Raw genomic sequence first — 13661 nt, 5'->3', positions numbered from 1 at the left:
GGTATGTTGGGCTCTTCTAAACCACCAGTCTCTCAGCACCATCAGCATTTTGGTACCATTTCCAGATGTCTATCAGTTTGACAGGAAGGATTTCATTTCAAAGACTGCACCCTAATGTAGGGGAAATGAAATAACACAGCACATTCAAGCTGGTTTAGTTTGGACTGAATTGAAGAACTGTTGCAAACATTTGAGTRGAAATGTATAAAAGCCATTGGGAGTCCCATACAGCTATTTTTTCCTTAATGAATTTCGTGTTTACCTCTTTCTATTTCTGCTGCAGGATATAGAAGCAGAGGGAGTTTTCTATTGAAGTTTTTCAAGCATGGTGAAAAAACAAGAGATAAATTCATGTGAAGTGTGTGTTCATAGGTCAGAATAACAAAATAGTGTCTCTTTTTCATGCTGTTAGCAATAAAAGTAAAGTTGCATGTGGTAAAAACAGTATGTTCTGGACTTGTTGCCAGTGAAAAGCTGATTATTTTGCAAATGGAAAAAATCTCTGGTTCAGTTCATGTATGTTGATAGCATTTGCTAGACAGGAGAGCAGATGAACTGTGAATGCAAATAACTTCTGTATCTATTAGTAAYTGTTTGAACTGGTAGCAGTAAAATTTTGATAGGATGTAGAATCATTTATTCAAGCTTGCTAAATTATTTTTGAAAAACTTGCACATCTATCCAGTGAAATCTTTTRCTTTGCCAGCTCTGTCTTAATTTTTATAGAACAGAGAATTTATCTTTAGTAGCAGAATGTTTCTTTTTCCCAGTAATGTTAACCAGACTTGTCATGAGGCCAGAAACAGTAGCATTCAAAACAATTTGTAATTAATATGAACCACCTTATTTTGCAGATGGCACCTGATATTGTGAGCAGAAAACAGCTAGTGTGCTTTATTTACACAGTTCAGGGTAAAAAGTAAGGTACAAGTAAAAACCTGAAACAAACCATATATGTGTGTGTGTGTATATATATATATATATATATGGTGTGTGTATATATATATGTATACACTCAGAACACACTCAGAACAAGGTATTAAGTTCAGATATAGAAAAAGAAGCTTGAGGTGCTAGCTGTTTTTTTTTATATATATATATATAAAATATATATAATATATATTATTATATATGTTTTTATATGTGTATAAATATATATAATATATATATATTAAAAAAACAGCTAGCACCTCAAGCTTCTTTACATATATATGTCTGTGTGTGTAAATATAAAAACAACAACTCTCTCTATATGTGTGTATATATGCACTAATTTGTTTCTTCTTATACTTTACTATAGTTGATTATCTGGTACATCAATATTGTAATATAAATATTGCATAATCTAACAGTCCTTCATAYTGCTGTTCATTGCGATCAATCTTCATCTGTTATATATAGTATCACTCAACCCGAAGGTCATGTCAGAAAAGTGTTCTTTACTGTTTGAGTTGCTTTTATATGTCACATTTTATTGCATACTTTTGACTTACAGTCTAGTAAAACACAAGCTGCTTAATCAAGGCCAGTACTTGAAAATACAGGTGCTGCTTACACAGAGGTCTTGTCCTATTCAATATGAAAAGTGCTCATCCATCTAAACTCTGTTATTCTGTTGTGTGAATAGAATGGTTAGGAAAAACGGGAGTTTGTGACTTGGCATATACAATAAAGCTCTATCACATATATTTGAAAGATTTCTCCCCTCCCCTGCCCCTCTTTTATTTTATAAACCATTCTGAGGGTATGTGAAACAAGCAATARAACTCCAGTGTGGAAGGTCTGAGTGACTCCTAAGCCAGGAGGCTTTGTGTTTTCGCTCCAGAAAGCTGGGCAAACCCAGAAATCAAATGCAAATGGTCTGTGTCAGTCAACATTGAAATAGTAGACTGAACACTGTTCTTTCCRGTTCCTATTAGCCTTATAAAGATTTGTATTGGAAATTTCATTTTATCTGGAATGAGAGTCTCATCCAAAGTCCTGTATGGCATCCTCCACTTGGTTGGTAACTGGTTTCCCTTCTGAGCTCTGTTCAAGGTTCTGGTTAGTGTTGGATCCGCAGGCTTTTGGTACTGCCAACAAAGATGAGTTTCCGTTGAGGGCTTAATAATTCTCATCTTAAAGTGGGTCATTTTTTTTTTCCCAAAGTGAGAGACTGGAGCAAAACCAAAGATTCTGGAGATACGCACACGCGTATTTATATATATGTATGTATATGTGCGTGTGTATAAAAAAAAATACAGGCTAGATATGGTTCTGACAGCCAGTAAAATTAAAATATATCCTGCTGCTAATGATCTCATCCATGACTAAAAGGGAAGGTATATTTGGGGCTGTTCCTTTGGTAAATAATGTGCTTACAGTGTGTTTTAGGTTAGTGGTCAGAAAACTTAAAGCAAAACAAGATATCGATTGGGATCTTTGGCTATGTTTTGAATGATTGTCACTGATAAAGATGTTCTTTCTGTAAGTAATCAGATAAGTTACTGCTCACCATTAATTACAGTTTCTTAAACTTATCATAATCTTGCTTAGATTCATTTTAATCTGATGCTTATGGGGGAAAATATGGTTCAGAACTGGTGAAATACAGCTCTGTCATGAATTATAGGGTTGTGCTAATGTTCAGTTTTAGAGACTGACTAAACTTGTCAAACAATAAGAACATTCTTAATAAGCAGTGCTCTTCCAGTCATTGACCTCTAGTACATGAGACTTTGAAAAGATACCTGGTTTAGAGTTACACATCTGGACTAATTCCACGAGTTCCTCGTGTAGACCATAATGCAGCTGTTAATAACATTTGGTCACTATTGATATGGCTTTGAGAAGAACTTTTTTGAGCCTACTAGTTCTAAATTTGAAAGATGCATATGGAGGCTATGAAGTAAACTGGAAGAGTTCATGATGTCTTAAGAAATTTTAAATATAACTTGAACCTGACTGTTTCATTCTGTGCCATGATTAGAATTTCCACAATCTGTATTTTTAGAGGATTATCCCAACGGGACGTGGCTTGGAGATGAAAATAATCCTGAAATGCGGGTCCGTTGCCCCATCACCCCTGCTGACATGCTGCACATCAGCACAAATTGCCGCACAGCCGAGAAGATGGCGTTGACGTTGCTGGATTATCTCTTCCATCGGGAAATTCAGGCCATCTCCAACCTTTCAGGCCAGGGGAAGCATGGGAAGAAGCAGCTTGATCCTCTCATGATTTATGGAATTCGCTGTGAGTATATTACTGGAACTTCTGAACTTAAACTGTGTAGACAGGGCAGGAACAGCCTGCTGCTTGGGGTCTAACTATAGATGATTTAATGAAACTTTGATACTGCGAAGGACACCCCCYTTCAAAAAAAAAAAAAAMCCACTGGTAATAGGCTATGTATTATATGAATAGAACCGGTGAATTGTATTGTATATGCATGGCCTGTGAGCTGTTATTCCTGTTATACTGTCTTGGCTCCCTGACTTCATTCATGCAACACATCTTGCTATCCTAATGAGCCCTGCAATTATCTAATTTTATTCTGGACCTTGTACTGTTGTATATTGATTGCCCTCAAAAGAAATGAAATGAAAATGGGTCCCAAGCTGCTGATCTGAAGTCCATCTCTCTATCCTTGAAATATGAGTAGTTGCCTGGTGATCCCATTCTACTTCCTATCAGAACATCATTCCAACATAAATGCAGGTATACTTGTGTGCAGGTTATCCTGAATAATTCCTTTTTTACTTTGTCATAGTTTCTGTAATTATGTTTTTAAAAATAATTAAAATAATTTTATTGAAGTAGGTCTGAGGGGGGGTGGAAATTTGTTCTAAGTATGTTCTGTACATAATAATTATGATAAATAATTGTGAATAATTATGATAATTCACAGGCTTTGCTGTTTTTCTAGTATCTGTGTTTTGAAATGTTATACTACTTTAAAATGCAAGTATGCCTTTTAAAAAAAATCTTTACTTACCCTATCTATTACTTCTTTAAGGGTTTTTTATTTAGGAGTTGCTATAAGCTTTCCAATATGAATAGGAATCAGATGCCTTGCTGTCCTCTCTAATGACAAACTAAATTAATTCTGGGATGAGAAAAGTTAAAACTAGGCTCAGAAATGCATTTACTATGCTAAAATATGTCTTGCAGCAAGGTCTGATCCCATTTCAAGTGCAATGCAAGTCTTATATTTTTCTTTYTGAGAAGTACTCCCTACTTTGCAGCTCCTGCTGATTTTAAATGGGACTATTTTTGATGGGACTATTGAGCATGTGTGGCTCCAAAGGACTTAAATATATCCTCTATGGGGGTATTTAGATGCCTGCACATCCTAAAGGGAGCTGGACTCAAAACTTCTGCTGTTTTTGATGTTTGTTCTATCAGRAGTCCTTGACATCACTAGCAGCAGAGGTGGACAATTATTATATTAGAAGATCCATGTGTAAGTAGAGATACATGGCAGTAGTCCAGGAGAAAGATGTGGTCAGTTTGTGGAAAGTAAGTGCAAACAATRCTGCTTCCTTTCCTTTGCAGTGGATGGAAGCCTGTTAATATGGAATGGGAACACAAAGGAGCGTGGCTGGTGTAAGACTTTTGGTATTGTGACTGTACCCATAAATTCTCTCCTGTAGTTTGCAGAAGGATATTAATGGAGGAAATTTTGAATTACTGTTTAAATTCTGAGTTTACTTTTAAGCTCATGAAAACATTGAATGCRACACTTAAAATTGTGGAATTGTACTCAGCTATCTCATAATTGCAGTTAGGATACGTTTTGTAAGAATAAGGTATGTATTGTTGTTGCAGTTGCCAGACAGATGTTTTGTTAGCTTTTATTTATGAAGGAATCCTAATGGACTGGTTTTATTTAGCTCGTGCCAGATACTCACCAGAAGTACCTCCATCTTGAAATCTGAATTCAGATTTCTTTGCTGCTGTTGGCTGCAACCACACCAAGTGTAGCAAGTATCTAACTGAGAAATATTATGTTAGTTAAAATGGAACAAATAATGAAACTAAGTGGGAGTAATTTGTTATACTAAAGTATTTTGTATACATTTGCCAATTAGAAATGCCAATTAAGGCTTAGGAATGTAGCCAGACAGAGCTGATTTTGATTGGTGTTTGAGGAATCTGATATTTTGTTTTTATACTTCTGTTAGGGCACTATGTTTAAAAGTTACAGGGAAAAAATGTGATGACTATTTGGTGGTCAGYCTGCTGTCCTTTGTGTAGAACTGAGTTGAGGAAATACAGTCCTATTGACTCACTTTCGTTTCTAGTAACTTGCTGTCTATCTCTAAAGAATTAATAGGCAAAAGTAACCCCATTCCATTTGCTATATTATCCCAATTTTTGTATCATTACATAAGTGAAGCAGAAGTCTTCTTCAGGTCTTTACTGCGACCAATTAAGTATATATTTTTAAGGGAGCTTATGGTCTAAGGAATTTTGATTTCCAAAACCTTTTTGTCTATCAGTCTTATCAATGTATGTGATTATTACAGGAAATACATTGTTCCTATAATGTTTTTAAAAGCCTAGAKAGATTTTTGCAGAAAGTTGATTTTAAAATGAAAAGTGAAAAAGCAGATAGCCTTCTCTGTCCTCCCTTGTCCCAATTTTAAAGCAAGACACTAGCAACCCTGCCCTCCATACAGTCTTAAATCCGTGTGCACAAATCAAATGACTGAGTTTATAAATGCTTGTGTAGGAAGAACAGGTTTTTGAAAATATTAAAAAAGGAAGGAACATAATCATGTGACTGAATGCTGAAGSTAGGGATTAAGTCATTTATATGTAGCATTCTGATCCTGAGGAAATTGGATTATAGAAGTGAGACTTGCAAATGGAAAGGGTTTGCTCTTCCAGCAGTGTAAGCAGCAGCATTCTGCATGAYGGGTCCAGGAGGGACTGGTTTTGTGTCTTTGATGCCAGAAGCACTGTGCCAAAGGTTTCGGATCCAGGTATCTGAAACACATCTTTATTTCTCTTGCCTACTGGCTAACATGTTGCTTTTATTTGGGAGCCAACCCATAACAAACTAGGGATTGTGTATGCCTTTGGAAAACACTATGCCCCATGTGAACCTGTCCACAAGTAACTGTTTGCTTTGGGCACCTAAATATTAATGGTTATCGAGATTTGCAGTCAGTACTAAGAATAAAACCCTGCAGTAACAAATAAAGAAAATTCAAGTGAACTTTACCATGAGGAGAATTTAATAGTAACAGTGCTGGTCCAGAAGTGGTGATTTCATGTAATAAGCTAGTATATTKTCACTACTAATAATTGAGTTGAAATGAAATTTGATTTCAGTAGCTTGTTTATGGATTTGCTATAATGTGAGTTAGCATATGGATGACAGCACATCTGTAATGACTCATGAGCTTCAASGATGAAATCCTGGCCATGTTCAGTTCAGTGACAGCACTCCCACTGAGTTTGGCTGTGCCACAATTTCATCCCTGCTATTTGACAGAGTGGTACTGAGAAGAGCCCTGCCATGCTGAATCTGCTTAGCTTTAGCAGTCCATAGGCCATCTGGTTTTTATTGGTGATGTGCTGTTCCATAAAATCTACCAAAGGCTAAGTGCAGTGCTAGTATGGGAACTAAATTATGTTGTTGTCCTAACAATGTGGTTTGCTTCTGCTCTGAGCAGTAATACCCTGATGCRTTATTTTAAACTTAAATGAGAATCTAATGTCATCAGCCTTACATTTGCCAATCATAGCTAGCAAAGCTCAAGCCAAGGTAGAAGATCTTTTTTTTTCCCTTTTGTTTCAGATTTCTTCTTAAAGTTTTGTCAGTGGAAATATATTCCTTTGTTTTTCTAGGAAAAAATAAAAGAAATCACTAACCAAATCTGTATTTAATAGAGATTATTTTGAATAATATGCAGAAGCTGTAGAAAATGGAGAGATGTATATTTATTAAAAATTCTTGATACACTGCATAAGGTTTACCACGAGAGAGAGATGAAAGTTTGTATTTGGAAGTATACATTTTCATTTGTGGTATAAATTTGCTTGTGGGGTGGCTGTGGTATTGAGTAGTTTTTGGGCAAGAAACCAAAATGACTTAAACACAATATATGTCATTAAATAGCTCATTACTTCAGCACTAGAAAAAAAATGTAGAGATTTTCCCGTGAAATATGATATAAGAACATCAGCAGTTTTAATTTTCTTTGTGTAGCAAAAAATACAGGTTTAACTCCATTGAAGTTTTATAGGAGTATCCACAAATGAATTCAAATTCAAATTTCAAATTCAGAATTTTGCATGTTGAACAAACTTTATAAAATGAAAGGTGATTTTACCTGTGGTCTTGGAAAAATAGCATAGGAAAAAGTATTACTTCAAAATGTCTTATAACAAAAATCTGATTTTCAGCTATGTGGTAAATGATGCATTTTCTGTTTCACTTGGTGCATAACTTTTTTTTTTTTTTTTTATAAAATAGAAAGAAAAAGACAATCAAAGTTTAATATTTCTGTTATGTGATAATATTGCTTCCAATAAAGATAGAAATATGTATTTTTCCTCTTCAGTTGAAAGAAATTTTAATACCCTGTTTGACAGAAGAATGAAGCATAGTTATACTCTCTTCAGAGGGCAGCTCAGCTAGAATTGAGCACTGTGCTGCTTTGCAATATTCATTAACACAATACTTCTTAAGATGGAGAACCAGACCACCCACATTTGCTTAATAGGAAACATATTTGAGTCCTGCATGACTGTGTAATATATGCCAGTTTGATCGGTGTATGCATATATGCTCATTCATGCCTGTAACCCAACCAGCATGCAAGTTGGGCGAGTTTAAGCAGCTTGTAACTTGTCATATATGCTGATCGCAGTAATTCACTATTGTTTCAGCATCTCATTTACTTTTTATGAAGATTTTGATCTTYATAGCGCTGCAGGTTGAACTGCAAGGATATCACAGTTTTGTTCCTTAAGCGTCRTTCAGTTTTTAAATATTGGAGGAAGGTTAATAAATTGCGTCTCATCGACAAGCCGTTAGCTCTAATATTTCTCACCACATAGCTCTAATAGTTCTCGCCACTGGGTGTGTTTTATGAGGTATTGCAGACTATTGCCATTATGTAGAAAGTTTTGTATAAAATTACAATTACTGAAAGCACGCACTACAGATAYGAACCATATTTAGTCTTTTTTCGGTTTTGCATTTTTCCACTTTAAAAAGCCTTTTTTATTCGTGTAGTGCTATGCAATATACTCATTTTTTCTTTTTATCCTCTTCTCTCCTTCCTGATCTTTGTATACCTTTGCATTCTTTTTGTCTCTTCTTTTCCTATTTGTAGCTCTGGCTTTAATGTACATCTCATTTCTGCATATTTTACTGTTCACAACCTGACAGTCTGACAGTGGTTTAAAACACTAGTGTGCCTAGTTGAAACAGATACCTGTGAGTCTCGGTCACAGCAATTGGAGACATGCATCTAGATCCTGGCTTCTCTTAGGAGAATGCTGGAGAACTTGAAGAAAAATTCAAGCTTTTTTTATTTGACATGTTGTCCTATTTATTTAATATTTTAGGCTGTATATTCAGCACTAGAAATTGCTGGATTTTTGTAGCTTAAGTCAGATTGTTGCAATTACATTGGTATTGTAGTTTCAATCCACCCCCTTTGCTGGACCCACTAATTTAAGAGAATCAGTCATGCTCTGGACACTCTGGAGCTTTGTTGGAGGGCAGCGGACTGGGTTAGTGGTAGGGMTCAGAATAATAATCTGTTGAGGATCCCTGGTATTTGCTGTTTAACACATACTTCTGTTTCTCTGTTAGATAGGACATCAGCTAATCTTTCAAGCCATAGTAGTCYGACAAGAAGTTGTGTGGTTTATATCTGCATGAGTGAGCTAATCTTGTGGTAGCTAGAAATGCTTTCCACCAATGTTTTCTTCTCCTAGTAATAAATACCATACACTGTAGCTGTTTGGAAATAYAAATTTGTTTGAGCATGTCAAACTGAGAACTGTGGCATTGTCAGGGGCCGTAGTGCATTTCTTCTCAAATGCCAGGTCGTGACTACGAGGTAGGACAATACTTGGTTTTACAGTGCAGAGTGTTGAACCATAAGCAGACAGTGGTTTGTGCAAATTTGCAACATCATTCATGTGGCACATGGGAGAGCTGGATCCAGTTCTCCCAGGCTGAGTGCTATTCAAAACCTCTTCTCTAAGCCTTATCAAGTGAACCACCTCTATCTGACAATCTCAGAGAGAACTTGAGAAGAAGGGAAGGAGCATTTGCAGAAGTGTTGGGCTCAAATGCTCAAGACGAGTGAGAAGCAAACAAGTTAGAGAGTTTGGCACATTCTTAAATGAAAAGAGGAGAAAGAATATTTCTGTTGCATTTTTTTCTCATTTGCGTTTTCTTTTCCAAAGAAGCTTGCCCCCCCCCCTTTTATTTTCTTTTTTGTRCAGCGCCTTCAGGAATGGCTTTAATGCAGCAATGCTGCTTTTTGCAAGCACGTCTTCCTTGCAGAGCTGCAGAAGTCTGGCTTCAGTTCCAAATGGCTTCTCCTTTGTGAATCAATTAAAAGCTGCCACATGGAGGGCAGTGATAACCTCTTTTGGGGCTAGGCAAGAAGATAATAGGAGAACCCGTTGAGTTTATCTCGGCACCACAGTTCTCATAAATAGCATCAGTGCTGGCGCTCGCTTACTGACTTTATATAAGCACTATAATTTAACGCTGGCTGTTTTTCTCTTCCTTCCTGGGTACTTATGTACATTTCAATTACTTTCCTGGCCAGTTACTGTTTCATAAACTGAAATAAAGAACACAATTTTAGGGAATAAAATATATTATTGGCAGGGTGTTTTCTCTCTCTTCTCACACTTCCCTTGTTGTTCTTCCATTATAAAAGCTATGAATTTAATTTTCCATTTGTGAACTTGAGCAACTGTTCAGCCTGTCAGTGACAATCCTGTTTGCATGCAGGTTAATCACACACGATATGCTGTCAAGCATCTCTGAGTTCATAGGCTCTAGAGAAAGATGAAACCTAATGCATTAGGTCACTTGGACCTTCKCTTTCCAGCCCCTGCACAATTATTCCATCCAGTCTATACTTTGCTTTAGCCAGAGTTTTTAAAAATAACGTTGGTATTGTAGTTTCAGTGAGGACCTTAGTCCTCACTTCTTGAGAGGATCCTAGTTAATCAGTGAACATAAAAGCAGTTTCTTCAGTGATTTTGAATGTTGCTTCAGGAGTGTGTAAACTCAGTTTAAATACAAAAGGGGCAGAGTGAGTAATTCCTAAGAAAGTTGTGCTCCTTGTGAGAGTTAAGTGATTCAAGTATGGTAACTTAGTTGAAATGAATGAGTGCTATTTTTTTCTAATGACGATCAAGAAAGTCTTGCATGGATTTTGAAAGTCTTTACATATTCTCTTATTAAGAAAACCCAAACCCTGATGTGAGGAAGAGCAGTGTTGGACTGTTTATAATTAATGTGTTGTGTGTGGTGTCCAGGGATCTTCTTTATCAATACCATGAATCTTTCCAAGCTATGAAGTTACAAGTGAAATGGAAGACTGATTGTATCTTGTTCTAATCACTGTTTTCTTTGGCCCAATTCCTCTGTGCATGGACCTTTTCCAGTGTTGTGACTGTCTGCAGGGTAGTTACTACAGTGATGGAGTAGTGTTGTCGCTGTAGGGTCTGATTCAGAAAGCTGCTSAGCTGAGCTGGTGGTTACCCAGCATCACTCAAACTCAGTCCCTGTGTAAACAAGTATCCTAACTAACCTTTGGGGGACCCAGGCAGCATACATTTTCTTCACTGTTAGAGGCCTGTAAATGACAGAACTGGACTAGACTTTCATGGTGGGATTTTGGAAGACGTAAATAGTACTAAGAAGTATTTGATCCTTGTCATTCTGGGAAGAGAAGCAGCTTGGCCACCAAACACAGACTGATCAATGCAAAAACTAATGTATGTTCATCTGGAAAATGCATTGCCCAATTCGAGGAAAGCTATGATTTCACCAAATCTTGTAAATGGAATTCCAGAAAGTTGCATAGCTTTTTTTTTCCTGGCTTCAAACTTTCTTTTCTTCATTTTGCAAGGGTTAAAAGAAAAAAAAAAAATGGAGCTAGGAGATGCCTCAAGCTGACTGCGAGTAAAATGTAAATAAATTCCCGCAGTGTTCAGGTTTCTGTCATGCCAGTCCTTTCCAAACCCACGAGCTCCTTCGGAAGGGGAGAAATTTTCGTTGTTGATTCATAAGCGAGTTTTTCTTGGCGGCACGTGTGGTGGTGTTTGCCATCCAGATGGGATGCGGAGGCACTGTGGTGAGGGCTTATGTAACAGGATGTCTTGGAAAGGGGGGAGTTTAAAGTGACATCCCGCGTTTTTCCATCAGCTCTGCTGCAGGTTTTGTCAGATTAAATTGTGCTGCTGTCTAGAAGAGAAACATAGCTGTTTAATTCATTTCTCTTCAAAGTTTTGGGTATCAAAACGGCCCAATGTGTGATTTTTGGCAGCAGCTCCTTAAAATCAGAAGCATTTCCATCAAGCATTATTGTTTCAATTTAGGTAATTCCATTTATTTTGAGCATCAGTCTTTGATTTCAAGCATTAAGTCAACCCCTTGGCAATAAACGCATCATATATTTAGATACATTTCGTTCTRAGAGAGTGACATCTGATAAACCTTGTGGAACGGTTTCTCTCGAGAGAGCGAGTGAAAGAAGCAGTAAGATCTTTACTTGCTCAGGCTGATCATAAATGAATTCTCTGATGTTTCTAATGTGCAAAACAAGAAGGTAGGCTTAATTAAAGAATTAAAARTACTGTCTATGTGCATTTTTATTATGCAGAAAGACGGTAATGGTTATCATGGGAACGTTAGAACTTTTATTCAGGAGATTATTTGTGGCAGGGTAAGTCAGACAAGCTTTTGGAGTCTTTTAGGTCCTAATCTTTTGAAAAGCCATTTCAAATGAAAACACTTGGGTAGTTTATATGGAATGCTGCCATTGCAACTTCTAGCTGTTTAGCTATAGATATATAAAGTATGCAATTTTGCTTTCATACTGGGATCCAACATTGCATGAATATATACATATATATGTATATATATTTTGTGAGGAAATGAAGTATAGATCTTTTGTCTTTTTTTGGAGACATCTTGTTCTGTTTGCTATGTCTTTTTGGATTTGCAAGATGTTTTTCAGAGCAAAGAATGCATTGTGTTTAAAAATGGGAGGGGGGAACCTCTGTCAGAAGTAAGTTGTTATTTATCTATTATCATCCAAGTGAGGAACCTTTCATGTTAATTGGGAGCAGTAGCAAGGCTGTAGGAGATAACGAAGTTCCCAAGTCTTCTCTCTTTTCAGACTATATAACCTCGAGTTTGGTTTGGAATTGTTTTCTTGCGAGGTTGATTGATTTGTTTAATGAGTTTGAAACACTTCATATTCTTGATAATTATATGCTGGTTATTAAGTGGTTACGTATATCCAGCTGTTGGTATTCTGCCACCATCAGGGGAATATGATCAAAAGATCTCCAGGGGAATGGTTTAAAGCTGCTACTGTAACATGCCACATGGAAATCTCTTCAATCAAAGTGTGCAACCATGAACATCAAAAATATTCTATTTGCGTAGTGATTAATTCTTCTACTGGTATTTCATAGCGTATCTCTAGTTCTRCAGTTCTGCTAACCTTTTGTAGCACTTGGCACGTCCTGCAAGGGAGTCAGAGATTGAGCAAACATACACATACATGGATAAAAATGCTGTCATTTCTTGCCAACATCATAAATTTGACACTCCGCTAGATGGCATTATTTGCATACTTACTGGTTCTCTAAGAAGGAGTCAAACCAGGTTCTATTATTGATTGCATAAATGAAAATAGACCACTTGGTTTTCAAGAAAAGTGGTAAAATGTGCCCGGACGTAGGAGCTCTTCTGTTTTAAAAAGGATACAACTGAGGGATTTTGGAGATCCTAAATGCTATTTAATTTTATTTTGTTTTTGAAAATTCTGGCAAGGTCGTGTAACCTGCATAAATTCTTTCAACTATAAATCAAGAGTGTTAATAATAAATTATAATTTTGTATTTTTACTGGCTCTACGGTTAATTCTGGCAAATATTCTAAATAAGTATTAGTGAAATAAATATGCTAACAAATTTTAATTAATAAACATTAAAAGGTAAGTATTCTGACATATGGAAATTAGTAGATAACTTTTATGCTTAACTTCCCTMCCCCCCCATTGGCTACTGTTTCTGGCTGCTTTCATATATTAATAGGACTTGTGTGAGAATCTTGCAGCAGCAGCATTTTGGACTCTAAGTTGCTTTTTTGAGGAACAGCATGAAATCCGAGTCAGATCTACATATAAGTATCAAGATGCTTCCTTTAAGATGTAAGATGCTTCCTTTTCTCATGTAAGAGTTTTGTTTCAAAATGCTTTAAAATCTTTTAAAATATAAGCCATCCTAACTGTGTTTTACAGAGGGCAAGAACAGAGAAAGAGAAACCCCCTGCCTTTCTTTTTGGGTTATACTGTTTTCTATAACTTATTATTATTATGCTTGCGTTTGAGACCAAATATGTTACCTGAGGCAGAAAGACTTCTACCAATAACTTAAATGATCTCTTGCAGAA

General features: G+C 36.4%; 1 protein-coding gene across 4 annotated transcripts in view; it reads left to right on the top strand.

The window, feature by feature from the left end:
- Window positions 1-13661, top strand: part of BANP (BTG3 associated nuclear protein) — a 166458-nt gene that overhangs the window by 55807 nt on the left and 96990 nt on the right. For all 4 annotated transcript variants that reach the window (XR_014896494.1, XR_014896495.1, XM_085310139.1 and 1 more), the window contains exon 7: window positions 2993-3232. Coding sequence is in view for 2 of the 4 variants with exons in the window: in XM_085310139.1 (XP_085166265.1) it covers window positions 2993-3232 (240 nt within the window). In the remaining 2 variants the exon portion in view is untranslated. The remainder of the gene's footprint in view (window positions 1-2992; window positions 3233-13661) is intronic.

The sequence above is a fragment of the Rhea americana genome, unplaced genomic scaffold (genome assembly GCF_003343005.1).
Source record: "Rhea americana isolate MKP2758 unplaced genomic scaffold, rheAme1 scaffold_311, whole genome shotgun sequence".
Lineage (NCBI taxonomy): Eukaryota > Metazoa > Chordata > Aves > Rheiformes > Rheidae > Rhea > Rhea americana.
The sequence above is the reverse complement of the archived record's forward strand: the minus strand, read 5'-3'. Positions and strand labels throughout refer to the sequence as shown.